The sequence below is a fragment of the Heteronotia binoei genome, chromosome 13 (assembly GCF_032191835.1).
Source record: "Heteronotia binoei isolate CCM8104 ecotype False Entrance Well chromosome 13, APGP_CSIRO_Hbin_v1, whole genome shotgun sequence".
Taxonomy (NCBI): Eukaryota; Metazoa; Chordata; class Lepidosauria; order Squamata; family Gekkonidae; genus Heteronotia; species Heteronotia binoei.
Genome location: NC_083235.1, coordinates 70,208,098 through 70,224,960, shown reverse-complemented (window position 1 = coordinate 70,224,960; position 16,863 = coordinate 70,208,098). Strand labels below are relative to the sequence as shown.

General features: G+C 48.2%; 1 protein-coding gene across 1 annotated transcript in view; it reads left to right on the top strand.

The window, feature by feature from the left end:
* QRICH2 (glutamine rich 2) overlaps window positions 1-16,863 on the top strand; it is a 72,484-nt gene that overhangs the window by 39,438 nt on the left and 16,183 nt on the right. Inside the window, exons 9-16 of the mRNA XM_060253548.1 lie at window positions 1,324-1,575; window positions 3,785-3,907; window positions 4,097-4,171; window positions 4,856-5,020; window positions 5,930-6,051; window positions 13,326-13,391; window positions 13,577-13,678; window positions 14,328-14,528. Of these exons, the coding sequence (XP_060109531.1) occupies window positions 1,324-1,575; window positions 3,785-3,907; window positions 4,097-4,171; window positions 4,856-5,020; window positions 5,930-6,051; window positions 13,326-13,391; window positions 13,577-13,678; window positions 14,328-14,528 (1,106 nt within the window). The remainder of the gene's footprint in view (window positions 1-1,323; window positions 1,576-3,784; window positions 3,908-4,096; window positions 4,172-4,855; window positions 5,021-5,929; window positions 6,052-13,325; window positions 13,392-13,576; window positions 13,679-14,327; window positions 14,529-16,863) is intronic.

Sequence of the window (16,863 nt, the reverse complement as noted above, 5' to 3'; positions counted from 1 at the left end):
TGAACAAGAGTTTGGAATCATTCTGTCTGTACTAAAAACTTTTATTTGTGTGGCTTGCCTGGGTTCTCTGTTCCATCGTTCAGTCATACGTGAGCGGCCATTCTCCTTCTCTCCATACGTTCCCCAGAGAGCACTGCGATCAAGCTCAAAAAATCTTCTTGAAATCCCTGGGCCAAAAGAAACTAAATTAAAAGCTACCAGAGAACAGGCGTTCTCTACAAAGGCCCCCCAATGGTGGAACCAATTGCCGGAAGAGTTCCGTAGGGCCTGCAAAACTGCCCTCTTCCGGCTAGCTTTTTAAGACAGAACTCTTGAGAAAATCAATAATACCGAGCCATCTTATATGCCATTCGACTGTATTTTAATGTCTTACTGTTTTATTGGTTTTATTCTTTAAATTATTAACTGTATTATCTATTGTTTATTTGTATCATGGTTTCTACCATGTCCTGTTAGCCGCCCTGAGCCTGCCTAGGCCGGGAGGGCGGGGTATAAATAAAAGTTTATTATTCTTATTATTATTAAACTTCCACATGGTGCCTAATTCAGATTGGGACCATATCACATGACATGAGGCAGAAGGTCTTGAGCCTTTCCCCCACACTGTTTCCCAACCTGAAGTGATCCCATGGCACTCTTTGCCACATTGAGGGTTTCATGGCACCGGCCTGTGGCCTGTTAGCAGACTGGTAACTTAGCAACCGGGCTGCGGAGCAAGGCAGAGGTGCCGCGCCCCCCCTATTGCCCACCCAGGACCCAGGCGGATGAAAGATGCAGAAGCCACCTTCCGCCACCTGGCCACCTAGTGGGGAGGTGGCAGAAGCAGCCCCAATCTCCCCCCCCCCCCCATTTAAAGACTCCTGTGGGAGACAGGGATGGGGCACAGGCAAGGAGCAGCCTTGGTTGGCAAAAACCCCAGCACCACACACACACACACGGTCCGTGGAAAGATTGTCTTCCATGAAACCGGTCCCTGGTGCCAAAAAGGTTGGGAACCGCTGTTATAGGCCATAAGGCGTTCATGGGCAGATGTCCTTCTATCTTAGCGCCCTTCCCACTTTTAAAACTTCCCTTCTCCTTATTTATGGCTACACTGGAGGGAGCAGAACGGACCCATCAGTCTCAGTGGTCTAAAAGGAGCAGTAATAGTTCTCTATCTCCCCTTTGCATAAAGAGAATAACCAAGATTGTCATGAAATCAAAAGTTCTCCATAAGAAAAACCTGATTCTGCTTCCCTCTCCCCCTCGTCCAGTGGAAATAGAGATATTCTGCTGTCAGATTCCCTTAACCAGACTCCTCCTTCTCTCCTCGCTTGCCCACAGTTAGACAAGCTTAGATCGGTCATGGAGAACATGATGGCCTCTTCATCCACCTTGCTGTCCATGAGCATGCCACCTACCCCGGAACCTGGGATGGCTCAGGTCCAGCAGAGCACGTGCGCAGCTTGCAGCTTAGATGTCAGTGAGAAAGTCAGCCAGCTGTTCAAGCGCTATGAGCAGCTGCAGGACTCAATAAACAAGTTCATGTTGAGGCAGGCAGAAGGCAAAATGGCCAAGAAACCCAAGGAGCGCCAGGTAAGACCAACGAGAGAAACATGGCTCGGTTGAGCTCAACCTTCCAGTGTGTTTCTGAAGGTTGAGCTCAACCTTCAGAAACCTGCAGAAGGTAGGAAACCTGCAGAAGGTAACACGGTTGAAAGAACTTTGGGCTCGCTTGATGACAGTGGGAAAGGCCTGGAAATGGATTGTTTGTGATCTACGCAGGTGGCTTCAGCGGCCTGACATCTAGACTTAGACGCTTGGGTCCAGTGTAGCATTTCTGCAGGGGGAACAATTTTCACTGCTAGGAAATGTTCCACTCAATACAAGCCAGAATGTTTTGAATGAAGTGCCGAGAGAGAAGGAAGGGAGGTGGGAAGAATAATGGGAGTGCTTGAGCACGGGGCACATGTTGGGTTCACCTCTGACCTCAGTTTAATTGGCACCTGTTGTGACATCTGAATGCAGCCTTAGAAGCAGAGGCAATCAAATTATAGGCCCAGGCGATCAGAAGATCATGCAGTTCAACCTGCTGACCTAATGCATATATTATCCTCCCATCCCTATATGCAAGACTCCTGTATGTCTCCCCCCACCCTGCCCCCCCCCACTGCTGTCCTCCTGTTTCAAAAAGGTGGTGGGTGAGTTTATGGGACATTCTGACTTACTTGAGATGGCAGCTCTTCACCCACAACTCACAAGCAGGTAGCAGATGGTATTCTGATAATGGTTCCCAGTCAGGTCCTGATAGCCTTCCGATCATCCCTGCTTAACCAATAGCTCCTGCCACCACATTACATGTAAAAATGTGTCATTTGCATCATCTAAATGTTTGGCTGATTAACTTTTCATGCTTCTTGCGAGGTTAATTTCCTGTCTTTCTTCCTTTTTTGACGGAGCTGCAGTAGGATTCAGCAGGTTTTAAGCAGCCTGCTGAATCAGTAAATGGTGTTGGATTGATGCACTGGCATTAAAGACTAAGAGCCTCCTCTGTTTTACTCTTCTGTTGTTTGGTTCCACAGCCTTTCGCCTCAACTTTGCTTTTAAATAGCTGTAGGAAGTAGGGCAACTGTTAAGTTTTTGGAAGATGAAAAGCATCTTTGAGGCTACTGAGCCAGTGTTTGCCTGAAGCGGTTTTCTGTTTTCTACTAGATGATCATGGGAACGGCATGGTCTGATGGCTTTTTGAAATGTGGCCTAGCTTTCAAGGGATGGGAAGTTAATCATGGGTCTTCTGCGAGGCTGTATTTGAACATCACAAAGAAACAGCCATCGGGTCAAGCCTGAAATCCTCTGGACCATGTGCTCTCCCCCACCCCCTTCTCCCCTGGCAGGCTGAGCCAAGACTGAAGATTTCCTGGCCTATGACATCTTCAGTCTAACCACAATTTGTCATGATTCTCAAATCTGAGCACCTCAACATAGGTTTTTTTTTTCCCCTGCCCACAAACTGAGATTCTAAATCAGGATCGGAAGGGAGGGGGGAGTATGAGAATTGCAATTTTCTTTTTTATTTATTGACCCTTGACTTTGTGTACATTTCACCATTGCTGTGAGGGATCTGTTCTGGAACAACTGGGATTCAACGATGTGGGCAGGCAACGATCCCATGGGTCCTTATCACAGTATCCTAATCCTGCTGGAAGTTGTGTGCCAACTCTATGGGGAAAGTTTATGTGACCTCATGAATGGGATTGAGTCAGGCAACACCATGGAGAAGCTGCTCCCATATGGCTAGGATAATTTTAAACGGTCCTTATAGGGAATATAATATCCCCTATTACAGTGGCTAAATATTAACATGTAAACCTGCAAAGCTGCCTTATCGCAAGCGAGGCCATTGTCTGTCTGGTTCAGTATTGCCTCCTCTAATTGGCAGGAACTTTCCAAGGTTTCAGGTGGGAAAAGACCTTTCCCATCACTTTTGAGCTAGAGATTGGCCCTTCTGCATGCAAAGCAGGTGCCATGTCGCTGTGCAACCAACCCTCCGAAAGAATAAACCATATAGCCATATTCTCTGCTCAGAAATGAATGGAACCTGTGCACTCCCAAACTCTTGCTGGCTCTTCTTCAAGGCAGTGTCCAATAAACCCCGTGTTCATTACGAAGGGACGCAATCCCTCCTCCTGTCGCAGCTTCCTAAGACCAGAGATTTAGAAGTGTCTTGAGCAGGAACTGGGAAACCATAGGCTGGCCACCACTGTATCGTTTCAGACCTTTATTGCTTTGCTGGCTCTACAAACAGGAGGAAGAGATGCTCAACAACATCCAGAGCACTATCCTGCAAGTTCAAGAAGACTGCGAGAAGCTGAATGCTACGACAGGCACTCTCTTAGACGATCATCGCCAGAAGCAGCGAGAGATCAGCGTAGGTGATCTTGAGGCGCAGCGGGGTGATGTCAAACATCAAATGAAGGGGACCCACTTTGGGGGTGCCATGAGCCTTCCATGTCTTAGTGCTGGGTGATAACGTTGCACGTACAAGCCATCTGTAGACTGTGCAGGAAACTGAGGCTGTGTTTTTAGTAACTAACTTTGACCCCGTTGTTCTTTAAAGACATTGTTCAAGTCCCTGGAGAAGCTAGAAAAGGATAAAGCTGACAAAGAACACATCGTGATGGAGATTGATGTGGTAAGGAATCGAAGTGGGCGTCTTATAATTATTTGGTGTAGTTATTTAGATCAAGTTTGGTGTAGTGGTTAAGAGCAGCAGGCTCTAATCTGGAGAACTGGGTTTGGTTCCCCACTCCTCTACATGCAGCCAGCTGGGTGACCTTGGGTCAGCCACGGTTCTCTCAGAGCTGTTCTCTCAAGAGCAGTTCTCTCAGAGTTCTCTCAGCCCCACCTACCTCACAGAGTGTCTGTTGTGGGCAGAGGAAGGGAAGGAGACTGTAAGCCACTCCGAGACTCCAAGTGAAGGGTGCGGTATAGATCCAATCTCCTCTTCTCCTCCTTCTAGTTGTGCATGTCAAGACACAGCAAAGGGTTCTATTTACAGAAGGCCACACATATAGTAGATGTAGGCCTGGGTTCTGCTGCCAGCTCCATAGCTGATGTACAGAACACCTGTGGAAAGTTTGCTTCTCCTTCCTTCCTTCCTTCCTTCCTTCCTTCCTTCCTTCCTTCCTTCCTTCCTTCCTTCCTTCCTTCCTTCCTTCCTTCCTTCCTTCCTTCCTTTTTTGCACAAGGATGCTGAGCCTTGCCTTCCTCGGAGGGCTGGGGAAATTCAAAACTCCATGTACTGAAGAGGAGAGGGGAATTGCTTGTGATGCAGATTGACCCAACGGTGGGCCCTGTCTTGTGTCCTCCTTTCCAGAAAGCAGATAAGTCTGCCCTGGCTGGGAAGGTCAGCCGCTCCCAGTTTGATGCCACCACCGAGCAGTTGCATAAGATGATGCAGGAGCTGCTCAACAAGATGGCCGGGCAAGAGCAAGACTGGCAGAAGATGCTCGACAAACTCTTGATAGAAATGGACTCCAAGGTGAGCGAGGTGTGGGGCTTGTCAGTCAGCCACAGCTGCCAGGCCTGGCAGGGCAGCTGTAATGACCTGACCATTGCTTCCCGTCGCTTGTGGCTCAGTGCTGAAGTGGGCAATCCGGACTGCACCAACTGTCTCCCCCCTCAGGACTCATAAGCATTCTTTGCAGGAAGCCAGCAGTGCATCTTGCCTGGTTTGCACTGGCCCCTGTTACCCAGGTGGACCCACAGAGAGGCCTGAAGAGCATGTCATGCATGGTTCTTGCTTATGCAAACGGTGGGGGGGGGGGGGGCTGGGTGTGCTGAAACACATCTGACCTCCCTGAACTGGTGTGCCTGAAAGTGCCCCCTCTGCTAACTTGCCAACTTAAGGCTAAACCAAGTGACAGGAAGGGAAAAAAGGCCTTTCTTGCGCTAAAGATTAATCCTCCGGTTCTCATACTCCTCCCCAGCAGCAAGCTGTGGTCATCTGCACACACTAGCGAGAAGTCGGCCCTTTCAGAACGGAGCTGACGGTAAGGGGTTTACCAGTGTCATGGTGCAGTACTGAATTCTCAATGCGGCTGGATCCTGTGCAGAAAGAAAGGGTTGCGTGCATTCCAAAACAGCAGACACGCTTTCTTGTTTCCTTGCGGTTTACCTCTGTTTTGAACCTGTTTCTATCCTGGAACATTCTGCTCTCGTGTGTTGTGATGGAGAATGAAGTGCTGCATACAGCAGAGCTTCAGGGCAGTTCAGGGGCATCCACTGCAGGAATGCAGAAGAGCCACACTTTCCTCTCTGGCGTCCCCCTGGAGCCAGTCGAATTGGATATCTAAACTGTCCCCTATCTAGTGTGACTCTTAATCCAGCCTTGATCTCAGTGCCTTGGAGATGCAGCCTTCTTCTGAGCCCTCGTTTCCTGCCTTCACAGCTGGACCGCTTGGAACTGGATCCATTCCGGCAGCAGCTGGAGGAGCGATGGAAGGACATCCGGAAGCAGCTAAAGGAAAGGGTGCCACAAGATGAAGGAGATGAAGCTGCTGGGATCCGGAGGTAAAAAACCAGACGTGTCTTAGCTGTTTATATCAGTGGGCAGATGTTCCTGGTGTAACATCCATCAGCATGGGTTTCTTGCAGCATCTTTTTCGTATTGTTGCCATGGTTAAAAATGTCACCATATATGACACTGCTCAGGACTTAAATCAAAATCTCCTTGATTTAAAGAACATATTCTTTAATCCCTGACACCTTAATAGTTACAACCTTGTAAATCCACTAATGGGTTTAGGATTGCGCTGTCAGATAACAGCACGGAGAGATCTCAGTTATGAGGCCCTGGAGATCCAGTGCCAGAAAATCTTGACACTGCTGACATATGACCTGTTGGTCCGGCCAACAGTTATGGCAGTTCTGCTGAACTAGCCTGAATGCTTAAAAACAAGGCTTTTAATGTCAGACACGTTCAGGGCTATTGCTTGCTCCCCGACTAGCACTTCGAGGGAAGTGTTTGTGCTGTTTTTACAGCATTCACATCTAGCTTTTCTCACAACATGGAAATCAATGCATGAAGTTCTCAGGTGGAGAGCCAGTTTGGTGTAGTGGTTAAGTGTGTGGACTCTTATCTGGGAGAACCGGGTTCGATTCCCCGCTCCTCCACTTGCACCTGCTGGAATGGCCTTGGGTCAGCCACAGCTCTGGCAGAGGTTGTCCTTGAAAGGGCAGCTGCTGTGAGAGCCCTCTCAAGCCCCACCCACCTCACAGGGTGTCTGTTGTGGGGGAGGAAGGTAAAGGAGATTGTAGGCCGCTCTGAGACTCTTCGGAGTGGAGGGTGGGATATAAATCCAATATCTTCATCTACCTCCCAGGGTGTCTGTTGTGGGGGAGGAAGGGAAAGGAGATTGCGAGCCGCTCTGAGACTCTTCGGAGTGGAGGGCGGGATATAAATCCAATATCTTCTTATCATTTTCTTCTTCTTCTTCTTCTTTCATCCTGGCCCCATCCAGGTTAGCTTCAGCAAGGCTGCTAAACTACATACCCCGTTTTAGGAGTCTACTCAGAAGCATGCCTCAGTAATCCTTACCTTGACTAGTGGGGGTTGGGTATTGAGATATCGGTCCATTGCCTTGGCTAGCCTCGACTCACACATCAGTCTTCTCTGCTGCTTGCTTTTTCACAATGGGCACCATGAGTTCTGCTCCATCCCTGGGGCGATATGTGCTTTATCAGCAAGGCTTCTGTCTCTACCATCCATGATTTTCAAAATTCTCACCTTGTATTTTTTCACTTGAGTGTTTCTGTTCCCTTCAGCCTTAGCTTGCCATCTCTAATGCAGTGTTGTGAACACCTCTTGGTTTAAAAAGCACACTGGGTCTTCTTGCTCCGTTATTAATTCCTCACCTACTGCCCTGCCATTAGGTTGCCTGGGAGCATCTCCATTTAGAGTGGAAACTGTTCTGAATATGGGAGAGTACAAAAAGAAAAAAAAATAACAGCTTTGAAATGCTTGAAAGCAATTTCCTTTTTAAAGCTATTATTGCTCTTCTTATTTAAATGTTTATTATGCTACAGTTCAAAGAGCAGTTGAAGTACTGTGCAATGCGCATCAAACCCTACATTAGAAATCCACGAAAACAAGAATCACAATAATATTAAGAATAATAAAAAGCGCAATCTGCAGCGTTTGCTAATCAACAGGTGGCAATACCAATGAATGACTTCAAGAATATTGCATTGACGGCCGAAAGAGGACAGAAAGTTAGATCTTCTTGGACAAAAATGGAAGGCCCTGCAGATCCTTAGTTAGTATTGCTAGCCCTGTTTGTACAGAAGTAGAATGTTAACAGGCACAAGCACAGCAGTGATAGGGGGAAGCCTGACTGGTCTGTTTGCGCCTTTAAAAACCAGGACATACATATATCATACTTGCCAAAGAAATGCTACAAAGAAAGCAAAGACTAAGAATTATATTAAAATGGCTGGGCATTGTTGGAGGGGAAAAAGCATAAGAACATAAGAGAAGCCATGTTAGATCAGGCCAACGGCCCATCCAGTCCAACACTCTGTGTCACAGAAGAACATAAGAGAAGCCATGTTAGATCAGGCCAACGGCCCATCCAGTCCAACACTCTGTGTCACATAAGAACATAAGAGAAGCCATGTTGGATCAGGCCAACGGCCCATCCAGTCCAACACTCTGTGTCACAAAAGAACATAAGAGAAGCCCTGTTGGATCAGGCCAACGGCCCATCCAGTCCAACACTCTGTGTCACAGAAGAACATAAGAGAAGCCCTGTTGGATCAGGCCAATGGCCCCTCCAGTCCAACACTCTGAGTCACAGAAGAACATAACAGAAGCCATGTTGGATCAGGCCAACGGCCCATCCAGTCCAACACTCTGTGTCACACAGTGGCAAAAAAATTTTATATACACACACACACACTGTGGCTAATAGCCGCTGATGGACCTCTGCTCCATATTTTTATCTAAACCCCTCTTGAAGCTGGCTATGCTTGTGGCCGCCACCACCTCCTGTGGCAGTGAATTCCACATGTTAATCACCCTTTGGGTGAAGAAGTACTTCCTTTTATCCGTTTTAACCTGGCAGGCAGTAGTGCACTGATATGTAAGGGACTCCAGTGAAGAAGCACACTTTACAGAACTAAAAGATTATTTACTGTACTAACTCATTTACTTATTTTATTTATAGCCCACTTTTCTCACTGGGACTCGAGGTAGGCTATAAAACATACAACACTTCAATCAGACCGCATGAGACGCCCAGCAATCAGCACATAAAAATAGTTTTAAAACAAAACAAAACAAAAATATAAAAGTGCATTGGCATGGTGTTGACAGGAGACATGTCTGTTGTCTCCTGCTAGCCAATAGGAGCTGGTGACAGCCACACCAACAACTTACACACTTCTGCCCCAGGAGAGTTGGATGTGCTAGTGGGAGCTGGGGTTGGGAGTGAGAAGTCTATCCTTGCAGCAGCCTCTCTTTGGAGTTTGAGCAGGTGTACGCGGCTTGCGCGGAAACGTTGAAGTCCCATCGGCAGGCATCTTCAGGCATTGCATCCCCCTTCTGGCTGACAGCTGCATGCGCCCCTTTCTTCACCTCTCAGATGTCTGTTAACAAGGAATGGCCCACTCAAGTTAAAAATGGGCGTTGTGTGTTCCCACTGTTGCAAGGTGTGTTAGCTACCAGCAGAGGGTGTCGGCGCTTAGTGTGTGGGCATCTGGGCATGCCTTCCTCACCTGCATTGCACTCTGCCTTTGAAATGCTACCCAGCTGCTCCTGCCGCGTCCCCGATTGGCAGATGGCACAATGAGCGGCCCGGCACAAGATGCCCGTGACACAAGATGCAAACCAGATCTGACAGCAAGGCCTGTCTGCTGCCTGCGCTTGGTCCTGCAGGCTGCTTCGCCTGCAATGTTGCTTTCCTTTCTTGAGCCAAACGTTGCACTAGAATGAACGGAGAAAAAAAAATGCAAACAGACCCTAGATGACAAGAAGCCTGTTTCCCTGTGCAGAGAGCTGTGTGCTCACCTATTTCTAGTTCTGCCTCTAGAGTGATCCTCAAAGAACAGTAGCTTTGAAGCTGTCGCTGTTTAAATCTTGCCCCACTGCACTGATTACATTTTCCCGGAGGCTGCAGTGCCAGCTCCAGACCCACAATGGCCTCATCCCTCCTTTGCTATCAGGGATTTGGTTGAGGAACTTCATGCTGGGGACTTGGGGGGATCTCCAGAGCCGCCTTTCCCAGAGGTGGACTTCCTATGGCCAGACCCACAACTGCCTCATCCCTCCTTTGCTATCAGGGATTTGGTTGAGGAACTTAATGCTGGGGACTTGGGGGGATCTCCAGAGCCGCCTTTCCCACAGGTGGACTTCCTATGGCCAGACCCACAACTGCCTCATCCCTCCTTTGCTATCAGGGATTTGGTTGAGGAACTTCATGCTGGGGACTTGGGGGGATCTCCAGAGCCGCCTTTCCCACAGGTGGACTTGCTATGGCCAGACCCACAACTGCCTCATCCCTCTTTTGCTATCAGGGATTTGGTTGAGGAACTTCATGCTGGGGACTTGGGGGGGATCTCCAGAGCCGCCTTTCCCACAGGTGGACTTGCTATGGCCAGACCCACAACTGCCTCATCCCTCCTTTGCTATCAGGGATTTGGTTGAGGAACTTCATGCTGGGGACTTGGGGGGGATCTCCAGAGCCGCCTTTCCCACAGGTGGACTTGCTATGGCCAGACCCACAACTGCCTCATCCCTCTTTTGCTATCAGGGATTTGGTTGAGGAACTTCATGCTGGGGACTTTGGGGGATCTCCAGAGCCGCCTTTCCCACAGGTGGACTTGCTATGGCCAGATCCACAACTGCCTCATCCCTCCTTTGCTATCAGGGATTTGGTTGAGGAACTTCATGCTGGGGACTTGGGGGATCTCCAGAGCCGCCTTTCCCACAGGTGGACTTGCTATGGCCAGACCCACAACTGCCTCATCCCTCCTTTGCTATCAGGGATTTGGTTGAGGAACTTCATGCTGGGGACTTGGGGGATCTCCAGAGCCGCCTTTCCCACAGGTGGACTTGCTGTGGCCAGACCCACAACTGCCTCATCCCTCTTTTGCTATCAGGGATTTGGTTGAGGAACTTCATGCTGGGGACTTGGGGGATCTCCAGAGCCGCCTTTCCCACAGGTGGACTTGCTATGGCCAGACCCACAACTGCCTCATCCCTCCTTTGCTATCAGGGATTTGGTTGAGGAACTTCATGCTGGGGACTTGGGGGATCTCCAGAGCCGCCTTTCCCACAGGTGGACTTGCTGTGGCCAGACCCACAACTGCCTCATGCCTCCTTTGCTATCAGGGATTTGGTTGAGGAACTTCATGCTGGGGACTTGGGGGATCTCCAGAGCCGCCTTTCCCACAGGTGGACTTGCTATGGCCAGACCCACAACTGCCTCATCCCTCTTTTGCTATCAGGGATTTGGTTGAGGAACTTCATGCTGGGGACTTGGGGGGATCTCCAGAGCTGCCTTTCCCACAGGTGGACTTGCTATGGCCAGACCCACAACGGCCTCATCCCTCCTTTGCTATCAGGGATTTGGTTGAGGAACTTCATGCTGGGGACTTGGGGGGATCTCCAGAGCTGCCTTTCCCACAGGTGGACTTGCTATGGCCAGACCCACAACGGCCTCATCCCTCCTTTGCTATCAGGGATTTGGTTGAGGAACTTCATGCTGGGGACTTGGGGGGATCTCCAGAGCTGCCTTTCCCACAGGTGGACTTGCTATGGCCAGAGTCCTTTTAAAAACAAACAAACCCCTAAGGGGTACAGTTCTGAGATGCATAAAATGCTTTGTTGTTGTTGTTTTTAAAGGTTTTTCATGTTTTTTATTTATTTATTTATGACTTATATCCCGCCCTTCCCACCAAGGTGGCTCAGGGCGGCTTACAACAGATAAATCAAACATAAAATTTTAAGTTAGGTATTTAAGATATTTAAACATTTAAAACATTCAAAACATTTAAGCATTGCGGCAGTATGCATAACAAGAATCTGATAGAGCTACACTTAATATCCTATGTCAGTTAGGTGTAAGCCAGCCGGAAGAGGGTTGTCTTACAGGCCCTGCGGAACTGAGTAAGGTCCCGCAGGGCCCTCACCTCTTCCGGCAGCTGGTTCCACCATGAAGGGGCCATAACAGAGAAGGCCCTGTCCCTAGTAGATTTTAGGCGGGCTTCTTTTGGCCCAGGGATAACGAGAAGATTTTGGGTTCCCGATCTCAGTACTCTCTGGGGAACAGTTTGTGTAATTTTTGTGTAATGTTTGTGTAATTTTTTAAAATTAAAAGCATTTGAAATGGCTGGTTGAAAATGTCATCTGACATCTTGATCTGGAGCTCTGTTGCTCCAAAATAACAAGCGTGATCTCCAGATGCTCTTTGAAAACTGATCACATTGTACATCTGTAGCATCCAAGCGTTGGGATACTCCTTGTTACCTGGGCTCAGTCATCTATTTCTGAGATCATTCATATATGCCTAGAATTGAAAAAGGGAGACGAGGAAATGGTCTGCGCATTCTTCTTTCCTTGCCTTCGCTGTAGTGTGTGGGAAGTGCCTCATGCATTTTACCCATAGAGAGAGCGGGGAGCTCCAGATGGAAAAGAACACAGCTTTCTGTCATGCTTGGCACCCCACTCTTTCCTGTCCTTGAGTGAAGAGTAGGCTTCACAAAAAGGAAGTCTTTAGACATGCTGTGCATGAAAGGAGAAGTGAGAGGAGTATACAGACATGAACATAAGCTATGATTGTACTCATTATGGATAACCCTCAGAAAACTGTCCTGCTGTCTGAATGCCAGCACTGTGTTGGAGAGGCACAGGCTTGCACTTAATTTTCTGCTCCCAGCTACAAACCTGTCGTCACCCAGTCTGTAAAACATAATATGCAATCCTTACATCTACTAATCAGCATGAGTGCTAAAAACCATCACGGCATAGCCCTCACACTGACAACACAGCTAAATATCCTATGGCTCTTCACTGCCTGATCTTTGGAGAGCCAGTTTGGTGTAGTGGTGAAGTGTGCAAACTCTTATCCGGGAGAGCCGGGTTTGATTCCCCACTCCTCCACTTGCAGCTGCTGGAATGGCCTTGGGTCAGCCAGAGCTCTCTTATCTGGGAGAACCGGGTTTGATTCCCCACTCCTCCACTTGCACCTGCTGGAATGGCCTTGGGTCAGCCATAGCTCTGGCAGAGGTTGTCCTTGAAAGGGCAGCTGCTGTGAGAGCCCTCTCCAGCCCCACCCACCTCACAGGGTGTCTGTTGTGGGGGAGGAAGGGAAAGGAGATTGTGAGCCGCTCTGAGACTCTTCAGAGTGGAGGGCGGGATATAAATCCAATATCTTCTTCTTATCTGGGAGAACCGGGTTTGATTCCCCACTCCTCCACTTGCACCTGCTGGAATGGCCTTGGGTCAGCCGTAGCTCTGGCAGAGGTTGTCCTTGAAAGGGCAGCTGCTGTGAGAGTCCTCTCAGCCCCACCCACCTCACAGGGTGTCTGTTGTGGGGGGAGAACCGGGTTTGATTCCCCACTCCTCCACTTGCTCCTGCTGGAGTGGCCTTGGGTCAGCCATAGCTCTGGCAGAGGTTGTCCTTGAAAGGGCAGCTGCTGTAAAAAGCTCTCTCCAGCCCCACCCACCTCACAGGGTGTCTGTTGTGGGGGGTGGGGAAGGTAGAGAAGATTGTGACCGCGCTGAGATTCAGATTATAGGGTGCGATATAAATCCAATATCATTGTTATCTTTTCCACTCACAAAGGAGACTGCTGGCTCATTTCCACTGCATTTCTTGTGACCGGCCTTTGGAAATGGTGGTGCCCGGCCCGTAAGTATTTGGATATTGCGCTTATGTTGCCTATGTACATTGATATGGGTATGGCGGGGGGCGTTCATTGGTTCTTCATAGGACTTTGACACTGGCTGGTGAGGCTTTCAGTCAGTGAACCAGGATCGGCCTCCTCTTTGCCTCTGTTTTGCTGTTGCTTAGTCTGTGTGTTGTTGTCTTGACAGGCACATTGCAACACTGCCTGCCATTCCAGGGTTACCTGCTCACCAGTCCCTCCGGCCATACATGGTGTATGAAATGGAACAAATACGGCAAATCAGCCGCAAGTATGAAGAGGAGAGGGGCCTACTTTTGGGGGAAGGGGTTGAAGAAGAAAATTGTGTGCTCTTAAGAGGTCACTGGTTATGGGGTGGAACAGAGGTACAGAATAGTGACCAGATGCAAGACATCACTAGCTTGAAATGGCCACAGGGAGGGAAGAAGAAGGCAGGGGTACAGTGTACAGACCAACATACAATTCTGAATTGTCATTTGTCTAGCAAAGCAGAATTAGGGCAAAGCATTGGATTTTGAACTGGATTCTTTTTGTAGCAATAAGCTAAATAGCAGTGCAGTTGGATGCATGTGATGCCCTCCTGACACCCATTTGTTATATCTGTAGCCTCCTCTACAGAGAATGTGTCTAGCTAAATGTAAGAATGCCCTTTGCTTTGTCAATGTAGAAGGCTTCACTCTCTGTAGGAGCCAGCCTGACCACCTCATCCTGGATGGCACAACTCCATGCAAATGCTCTAGGTAGTTTCCCCGCCCATGCTTGCAAAAGGAACATTAAGATGAGCAAGGCATGTCAGAAGCCAGGGCCATGCTTAACAGTGTGCTTTCTCCTTTCCGTTCCCCTTCTCTGGATACTTTCCTCTTTTCTTCTTCTTTTGGCTTGTGGCTGCACCAATTCCACTGCATCCCACCCCACCCCAGTCTGAAGTTAGGACCTGGTGTTCGCCTTGACGCATTAGAGAAGGCTGCGAGTCTCAACAAGCTACGGCGCATCCATTCCAAGATGCTCATGGAGATACAGAAGGTGCAGAGCCATTATGGTGGAACACCGAAGGTCAACGCCCAGATGATCAGGGATTTACTGCAGGCTCAGTGTCTCGGGCCCAGCCAGTATAGCAAACGGTAGGAGAAAAGCTCTGAAACAGTGTGAGAGATGGGAGGCAGAGCTCTCCCAGAAGGCTTAGGGCAGAGGCACGGCAGAATGGCACATCAGTCTGCACAGCCCCGTGTTTTAGACTTACTAAAATAGTGACTTCGGTTCTTACCCAAGTAAATATCTGAAGCCGTTGCAAGGTGAGAAACATAAGCTTTGCAAGCAATACTTAGTAAAAGGGAACACAGGCTGTGGCAAATGAAATGCAAGACTGTGATCAGGCAGGCAAAAAGGGACTATGAGGAGCATATTGCAAAAAACATAAAGACCAACAATAAAACTTTCTTGAAATATATTAGAAGTAGGAAACCAGCCAGGGAGGCAGTGGGGCCCTTGGATGACCAAGGGGTAAAAGGATTACTGAAGGAGGATAGGGAAATGGCTGAGAAGCTAAATGAATTTTTTGCCTCCGTCTTCACTGTGGAAGATGAGAACTATTTGCCTGCCCCAGAACCACTAATTTTGGAAGGGGTATTGAAAGACCTGAGTCAGATTGAGGTGACAAAAGAGGAGGTCCTACAACTGATAGACAAATTAAAAACTAATAAGTCACCGGGTCCGGATGGCATACATCCGAGAGTTCTGAAAGAACTCAAAGTTGAACTTGTGGATCTTCTAACAAAAATCTGTAATCTTTCATTGAAATCTGCCTCCGTTCCTGAGGACTGGAAGGTAGCAAATGTCACTCCCATCTTTAAAAAGGGTTCCAGAGGAGACCCGAGAAATTACAGGCCAGTCAGTCTGACTTCAATACCGGGAAAGTTGGTAGAAACCATTATCAAGGACAGAATGAGTAGGCACATTGATGAACACGGGTTATTGAGGAAGACTCAGCATGGGTTCTGCAAGGGAAGATCTTGCCTCACTAACCTGTTACATTTCTTTGAGGGGGTGAACAAACATGTGGACAAAGGAGACCCGATAGATGTTGTTTACCTTGACTTCCAGAAAGCTTTTGATAAAGTTCCTCATCAAAGGCTCCTTAGAAAGCTTGAGAGTCATGGAGTAAAAGGACAGGTCCTCTTGTGGATCAAAAACTGGCTGAGTAATAGGAAGCAGAGAGTGAGTATAAATGGGCAGTCTTCGCAGTGGAGGACGGTAAGCAGTGGGGTGCCGCAGGGCTCGGTACTGGGTCCCATGCTCTTTAACTTGTTCATAAATGATTTAGAGTTGGGAGTGAGCAGTGAAGTGGCCAAGTTTGCGGATGACACTAAATTGTTCAGGGTGGTGAGAACCAGAGAGGATTGTGAGGAACTCCAAAGGGATCTGTTGAGGCTGGGTGAGTGTGCGTCAACGTGGCAGATGCGGTTCAATGTGGCCAAGTGCAAAGTAATGCACATTGGGGCCAAGAATCTCAGCTACAAATACAAGTTGATGGGGTGTGAACTGGCAGAGACTGACCAAGAGAGAGATCTTGGGGTCGTGGTAGATAACTCACTGAAAATGTCAAGACAGTGTGCGTTTGCAATAAAAAAGGCCAACGCCATGCTGGGAATTATTAGGAAGGGAATTGAAAACAAATCAGCCAGTATCATAATGCCCCTGTATAAATCGATGGTGCGGTCTCATTTGGAGTACTGTGTGCAGTTCTGGTCGCCGCACCTCAAAAAGGATATTATAGCATTGGAGAAAGTCCAGAGAAGGGCAACTAGAATGATTAAAGGGCTGGAGCACTTTCCCTATGAAGAAAGGTTGAAATGCTTGGGACTCTTTAGCTTGGAGAAAAGTCGACTGCGGGGTGACATGATAGAGGTTTACAAGATAATGCATGGGATGGAGAAAGTAGAGAAAGAAGTACTTTTCTCCCTTTCTCACAATACAAGAACTCGTGGGCATTCGATGAAATTGCTGAGCAGACAGGTTAAAACAGATAAAAGGAAGTACTTCTTCACCCAAAGGGTGATTAACATGTGGAATTCACTGCCACAGGAGGTGGTGGCGGCCACAAGTATAGCCACCTTCAAGAAGGGTTTAGATAAAAATATGGAGCACAGGTCCATCAGTGGCTATTAGCCACAGTGTATGTGTGTATATAAATTTTTTTGCCACTGTGTGACACAGAGTGTTGGACTTGATGGGCTGTTGGCCTGATCCAACATGGCTTCTCTTATGTTCTTCTTATGTTCCCTCTAAAATGTGGAGTCTTGTGAGCAAAAATTCGACTTTGTGCTCGGCTGCATAAAATTGGTTTGCTCTGGGGCCATTTTTTTCTCCACTGAAACAAAAATGTGTGAGCTAGAGGCTAAAAAAGCTCTCGAGCTAGCTCCCGTTAACTCAGCTTAGAGGGAACGCTGCTTGCAAGAG